General features: G+C 46.0%; 1 protein-coding gene across 1 annotated transcript in view; it reads right to left on the minus strand.

The window, feature by feature from the left end:
- Positions 1-760: 760 nt before the first annotated feature.
- The window catches only part of SLC6A7 (solute carrier family 6 member 7), a 25100-nt gene continuing 18583 nt past the window's right edge, over positions 761-7277 (minus strand). Inside the window, exons 5-7 of the mRNA XM_044659862.1 lie at positions 5070-5170; positions 4413-4580; positions 761-967 (exon numbers count right to left, since the gene is read on the minus strand). Of these exons, the coding sequence (XP_044515797.1) occupies positions 761-967; positions 4413-4580; positions 5070-5170 (476 nt within the window). The remainder of the gene's footprint in view (positions 968-4412; positions 4581-5069; positions 5171-7277) is intronic.

Consider the following 7277-nt stretch of genomic DNA (forward strand, 5'->3'; position numbering starts at 1 on the left):
ATCTCCCTCACCTCTGAATTCCTATTGCACTGACTGTAGAAACCTGGCATATTTTGGTTTGAGCTTGCTGCCTTATTTCTCCAGCTTTACTGTAAGTTCTTGGGACAGGAACCTTGTCTCGTCGTACTCTTCTTTATTCCCCAAAGTCTACCACAAGGCTGGGCCTAGAAGAAATGCTTAATGAATGGAGTGGCCAGAGCCCAGTCTACTGGAAAACAAGAAGAGGTGAGGATTCCCCCTAGATCCTTCAGGCTGAGGTCCTGAAAAGATCCAGGTGGATGATCCTAGTTGCTAGCAGGCCAATGTCTGCTCTAAAGTCCTGCTCCAAACATCTTTATGGGTTCTTCTGCCCTGTCCCCCAGGTTCCAAAGGAGATTCCTTGTAGCAGCATGAGTTTGGGGAAGGTTTCTGCCATAGGGCAGGTGTGCAAAGGACAGTCCAGATGGGGGAATGGGAGAAGTCAGGCATGATTGTTTTGTTGGTGACCCCGGCCCAAGGGAGATGTATGGGCAGCAAGGATGGAAACAATTCGAGCAGGACAGGGCCTGATTTCTGACCACACCTAAGACAGAAAGGATCACCTCATCCTGCCCCACTTACTCCCAGGGACCCCCAGGAACATACCCACACACACAGCCTCTTGGCCCTGGGACAGAAGTTTCAGACCCACAGAAATCACCCCGCTTAAGAGGGAGGGCCCGTGGGGCCCCTCGTTCTGCCCTTAGCGGACCTTCGTCCCAGGGGCCCTGCTCCCCACCCCTCACATCATGGACTCCTCTTCTTCGATCTCCCGGTCCACCTCAATGGCTGTGTTCTCGAAGCTGGTGATGCCACCGTATTTCCTCATGTGGACCATCAGAGGCTTAGGCGACTGGCTACCCGCCAGGGTGGCCACATACATCCCTGTCCGGTTCTCCTCCAGAGAAGGACCCCAGTCCATGGCTGGACGGCTGGCTTGCTGGATCCTCTGGGAACAGAGGAAGAAGAAGAGGGGTCACCCGACTTCTCCCTTAACTATTCGGAGATGGAGGGAGGGGAAATAATCCCTTTCCTCTGAGCCAGCTGGATTCTACACCAACATAACAGCCCCTAGGGCAGCATCCAGGGGCAAAGGCATTGCTATTCTCTCTTCCTCTGCCCCCTACTTCCAACCCCAGCAGCCTTAGGGACCCTTCCTTCTCTAGAGATCTAGGGATACCCAATAGGGCCCAATCTAGATCTCAGTCTCCTTTCTGGATTCCATTTACATTCATTCCCCTTGCCAAGGGTGGCTATATGCAATTCATGAGGCAAGCTGGGGGAATCCCTCATCGTACTCACTTTTTAGAGGTGCCCTGACCACACAGAATAAGACATCGACTTTTTTGAGCACAATCAATGTGATAATCTGTTTTCCTTGACTTAGCAAGTTTATTACAAGGGTTTTGTTTTTCTTTCTTTTTTCCCAGTAGAGGATAGCTGGGAGGGAGAAAAATGGATTTTTCTTCATTGGAAACAATAACATTAAATTTTAAAATAGTACTCAGCCCTCAGAGTCAAAGAATAATAACAGCTAGCATTTATATAGCACTTTAGGAATTGTAAAACCCTTTACAAATGCTCACTCATTTTATCCTCACAACTCTGTGAGTTGGTGGTATTATTATTCCCATTCAACTGATGAGGATCTAGACTAGGCTGACAGATGTTAAATGGCTTTCCTAGGGTGGCATAGCTTAAGGCCAGATTTGAAATCTGGTCATCCTGGCTCCAGATCCAACACTCCAATCACACTGTGTCACCTAGCTCCCTTAATGGAGACCAGAGGGCCCTTACACCATTTAGTTAATCGTATTTTTATTATATCCAAGACTTAATTTTTGGTTTTGTTTGAGAAAAATTCTCAGGGAAAGAAAAACTTGCTGATTCCTCAATCCATAGAATGAACTGTTTGCAGAGAGATGCCTGAAGAACCTACGTTTAATCAAGAGATCCAGAATGAACTTTGGGTTGCAATTGATTGAACTGATGGGTTTGTTGCATCAAGTGATCCAGAATGAACTTTGGGTACTAATGAATGGACTGATGGGTTTTGAACAGCTACTTTAATTGTACATGTTATGCCAATAGGGGACTGCCCCCAATTGGTTTCTTGTCAAACGCGCTTAGCAAAACATTGGTTTTGCTTTCTCTCTTTTCCATTTCCCTCTTATCTCTAACTATTGTAGTTAGAAGACCTTTGTGAGTATAAGATGGTTGTGTAACATGATCACTTGGGGTGACTAGGCACCCAATATGATCATCAGGGGGGATTGTGTAAATAGAATTAGCTCCAGCCCATTAATAGTCAAAAATCTACTCAACCTAGGCGTGCTAATGATGTCACCCTAACCTCCCTTAGTGGGGAGGGGAGGCGAGTTACCCACACGTGACAATAAGTAACAAATCAAGAATAAGGGACTGCCCTTTGGGCAGTCCAAATCAATGTAGAAACTGCCATTTGTCCATTTGAATTAGAGGTGGACCACAGGAAGTGATGGAAGACACGATCTCTTTAAGTAAGTTAGTGAACTTCCTGTGGGGGCAGTTGCCATCTCGAACTGGAAGAAGAAGCATCTCCTGAGACCACAGACAGCTTACACTCTATATTGTCACGTGGGTAAGTTAGGCTGACTTCCTTGGCCTAGCTGGGCCAATTCTAAACTCTGCCTATTTGGCTGTTGGGCCTTGTGGCTTGCAGCTTCATTTATTTAGCCCTTTAACCTTCTCTCTCTGTCCAGGCCTTTGGCCTGGACTAGCCTCTCCTTTTCTCTTTATTCCTACTTTTTACCTACCTGATTGTAAATAAACTCTTCAACCCAATGCTGACTTGGGTCTGATTTAATTACGGAATCAACCTGAATTGTTGATTCCTGGCGGCCACATATTTTAATATATATTTATAAATACCTAAAATTTCCTTCTTACAGTTCCAAATCTTCATTTTGTCGATGAAAAGGGCCTAAGATAGAGCTCCTTTCCCGAGGGGCTTGGCCAAAGTAACACAGTTAATATCAGAAACACAATTTGAATTCAAGACTCTTGAACCAGGCCTTGAGCTAAAGCAACTACTGACCTGGAAGCTTAGTTATCTGCTAACCTCATGACCTTTAGTGGACAGAGTTGGGTGGGGTTTGATGGGTTCCAAACAGTGAACAAGAATGCTGAATTTAGAGTCAGAGGACCTGGGTTCAAATTCAGGTTCTACTATGATGTAGTTTGAGTAAGCCAATTAATTCTCTGGGGCTCAGTTTTCTCATCTGTAAATTCAAGGATTGAACTGGATGATGGTGAAGGTCCTTTTCATTTCTAAATCTATGATCCAGATACTGGAGAGTTGGGTGTCTTCACATAAGGTTCCTTCCCTCCATCTGATCATCCTCTTGCCCCTCGTAAGACAAACTGGGGCACCAGAATGCATTGGTGGCTTCTGGCCACCAGAGCCACCCTCATCCCTCCAGGGAGTATGGGCTGGCCTGAAGGCCTCACCCCAAGGCTCCCCAGCCCAGTTCTTGGAATACAATGAGAGTCTAGTCACTCTCTGGCAAGAAGCTCCACCATACCGCTAGTTTTGTGCCCTTAAGCAAGTCATTTAGGTCTCTGGGTCTTGTTCATCTGCAACCCAAAGGAGTCAGAGTAAGCAAGGTTCCTTTCATTTTCAAAATTCTGGGCTTCTTCAATTTGGCAGGGAAAGTGAATGGATCTTGGCCAGAGTTCCTACCAGTAATGGCGGCAGAATCTGGATATGCCCACCAGAGGGCAGCCCCCACACACAAAGCTTACCCAGAGAGATGTCATGGAAGTATAGAGCTAAAAATAATTTGGGATTATTTGGTTTGCCTCATTTTACAGGATGGAAAGGACTCGAGACCCCCTTGTCTGACCCCAGTATTTTAAAGATGAGTAAGCTAAGGTCCAGAGAGTTTAAGTGACTTAACCAAGGTCACATGGGCATGAAGTGACCCAAAGGAAGGACTTGGGTTAAATATTTCTAAGGCTCTTCTCAGCTTTAGCAATCTGTGAAACCTTGTTAAATGGGGAAGGAGCCACATACTCCATTGGGAAAGAAGATTCTCTGCCATCCTCTATCTCTTTCATCTTAGCCTCCATTTGGGCCTGGGCTGGGTTCTGTCCTTCAGACAAGATGCTAAATCATCTGCCCTAGGTCCTTCTCCTTGGTGGTATTCTATCTTCAGGAAGAAAAGTACCCTCAGATCACGGAGGGCTGGAAGGGAGTTTAGCACTGTTCCAGGGTAACCAGCTCTTTCATTTTACATATGAGGTGACTGAGGCCTAGACAAGCCCAACATTTCAGAGAACTGGAATTTAAACCCAAGATTTCCAAATCCATGCTCTTTGGGACTGAGTCCAAGGTTGGCCAGGTAGGGACTCACCTCCCACAGTGTCCCCTCTTCCCTGAGCACAGCAGGTAACATGCAGGCAGGGATCACTGCACAAGACAGGAGGCCCATCAGGATGCCCAGGAGCTCTGCCCAGTATGGGAACCGGTAAGTGCCATATTCTGAGGGTTGGTATTTCACAATGCTGTAAACCAGCAGCGCCTGTGGGGCAGACATCCTAGTTATTATTACCCATCTAACCCCAAGATATCCCCAACCCAACTCTTGGCCTGATATCTAGTACTGACTCAGGTCAGGCATAGACCTGGAGTGAATGTGGGGCTGATAAATCCAAAAGGTTAGGAATCTGGAGCCGGACTGATCTCGGGAGCAACCCCTTCCTCCCAGCTTCTGTGAATGGGAAAGGAAGTTCTAACTAGACTATCTGCCTTAAAGATGCATCCTTGGACTCTCCCCTGTTAAGAGAGAAGAGGGACCTGGGATGGTCAGCCTCTCTCCTTGTGTTCCCACAGGACTGATCTCTGGTCTCTCCTGTGAAGAGAGAAGAGGGACCTGGGATGATCAGCCTCTCTCCTTGTGTTCCCACAGGACTGATCTCTGGTCTCTCCTGTGAAGAGAGAAGAGGGACCTGGGATGATCAGCCTAACTCCTTGTGTTCTCATGGGGCCCCATCTCTAGTCTCCCAGTTACCATTAGGGTTGCTGGAGACAGAAACATCCAACAGGCCTTAAAGTATAGGCCAGGTTTGAAGCCCAGCATCATATGAATGTCCCGACAAAATCTTTTGATACCTAAAAGAGAAAAGGAATATCAGTTGGATGAAGGAAGGGCAGAAAGCTCTTTCTTGGTGCTTGATTATCATCTGGAAGCATTAAACCGCAGCCACATATATACCTTATCACAAGGAGCAATGGGGGTCAGGGTAGGTCAAGAATATTGATCCATGAAGGAGGAGGGGTGCTGCCCCTTGCTTCAGCATCAGAAAGATGAGGAATATAAATCTGGGATTTGGACCCCTGGACAACTCTTCCCCTCTCCAGGTGCTCCTGCCTCCTCCCGCTTAAAGGGGGCAGCTTCAGAGTTGGGATCCCACTTGAGGTCCAGGAATCACTTGGTCCAAAAATTTTTAGCTATAAAAGTTCATTTAGCTCAATCCCCATTTTCCCAATGGAGGAAATACCTAAAGAAAGGTTAGTGGGGTTAAATGATTTGTCTACTAACGTAGCAGATTGATAAGAGACCTCAGAGCTGCCCCTAAAGAGGTCTGGGCCTAATTGGGTTTTCTTTAGGTATTTCCTGAAGACAATATTGATTTTGAGTCCTTTCAGTCCTATCTGAGTCTTTTGTGACCCCATTTGGGGTCTTCTTGGCAAAGATACTGAAGTGGTTTTGCCATTTCCTTCTCCAACTCATTTTACAGATAGGGTCACCCAGCCAGTAAGTGCCTGAGGCCAGATTGGAACTCAGGAGGAGGAATCTTCCAGAGTTCTGTTCTCCAGGCTTGGTACAATCCACTGTACCACCTGGCTGCCCTCTGAGAGCAATGGGAAAGTAGAAATTTGAATGCCCAAACATTCTCTTTAGGTGACAGTTGACTTGCCAATGGACCCCAAAGGGTTTGGGAGGAACTAGGGAACACAGCCTGCTTGGGGACTATTTTCTTATAGTTGGGTTTTATTTCTTTTGTGTCTATACTTATGAGTAAATAACTATATGGTTATGCCTTGTTTTAGTTGGCTTCACTATGTCATGCCCCTGTGATTGAATTCCAGTGAAACTCAGCAAAGGGAGGAAGGTGGAGTTTCCCTGTGGGTGGGGGAATAAGCCATAAGACTCTTAATTGGATAAATGCACACAACGGAACTCCTTGACTACTGAGACTAGTGGGAAAGGGGCAGAGCTGGGGGAGAGGAGTCTGCTTTCTGAGAGGCTTAGACAGCTCACAACCCCCTCAGATTCTCCCCACCCTAACTAAGTACACTATCTAATTACAGCTGCCAAAGTGAAGCCTCGTGGAACTTCCTGGTGCCATTGCCTTCCTCCTGCCCCTGATGCTAAGCAAGGGCCTTCCTTGGGCTGACACCACCTAAGTTTTATACTCCTCTGGCTCACATACATAATTTAATTCTATCAACAAGTTTTTTCTGCAGTGCTCTGTGCTATGTTGTGGGAAGAGGTTAGAGACAGCTCCAGGGGGCTGGAAAAAATTATTTATTTTTTGCTTTTATTATTTCTGTTTAGATTTCTCTATGACATACTTTGGGACATTTTGATGTGTGTGTCTGTGTTCTGTCTTCCTAAGTAGATTATAAACTACTTTTAGCCTATAAGCAGGTCCTCTTTTCTTTTCTTTTTTTAATTATCTGTTGCAGCCCAAGATGGTGTGTTAAACAAATAACATAGAAGCCACAGGCTCTAGAGGCCTGGGCTCAGAACAAGTGGGGAATAATTACATCCCTTTAAGCTCCGAATCCCTTTCTCTCTAGGCCCCTCCAGAGTCTTACTCTCAGAGAGGAACCTCATATTTCTCAGAAAGGAAATAGTTCTATAGCACGGTGGACAGAGCACCAAACTTGGAGTTGGGAGGTCCTGGATTCAAATTTTCCTAACTGTGTGGTCCTTTGCAAATCACTTAATCCCACTTATGTAAGCTTTGCCACTCTTTTGTTTTAGAATTGATACTAGGGCAGAAGGTAAGAGGATAAAAGGGAGGGGAAGAAGGGAGGAAGAGACAGAGACAGAGAAAGAGAGAGAGAAAGAAAAAGAGAGAGAAAGAGAAAGACAGAAAGAGACACAGAGAGACAGAGAGAGAGAAGAGAGAGGGGAGAAAGACAAAGACAGAGAGAGAGAAAGAGAAAGAGAGAGATACAGAGAGAGACAGAGAGAGAGAGAGAGAGA

The sequence above is a fragment of the Gracilinanus agilis genome, chromosome 2, assembly GCF_016433145.1.
Source record: "Gracilinanus agilis isolate LMUSP501 chromosome 2, AgileGrace, whole genome shotgun sequence".
In the NCBI taxonomy this organism is placed as follows: Eukaryota; Metazoa; Chordata; class Mammalia; order Didelphimorphia; family Didelphidae; genus Gracilinanus; species Gracilinanus agilis.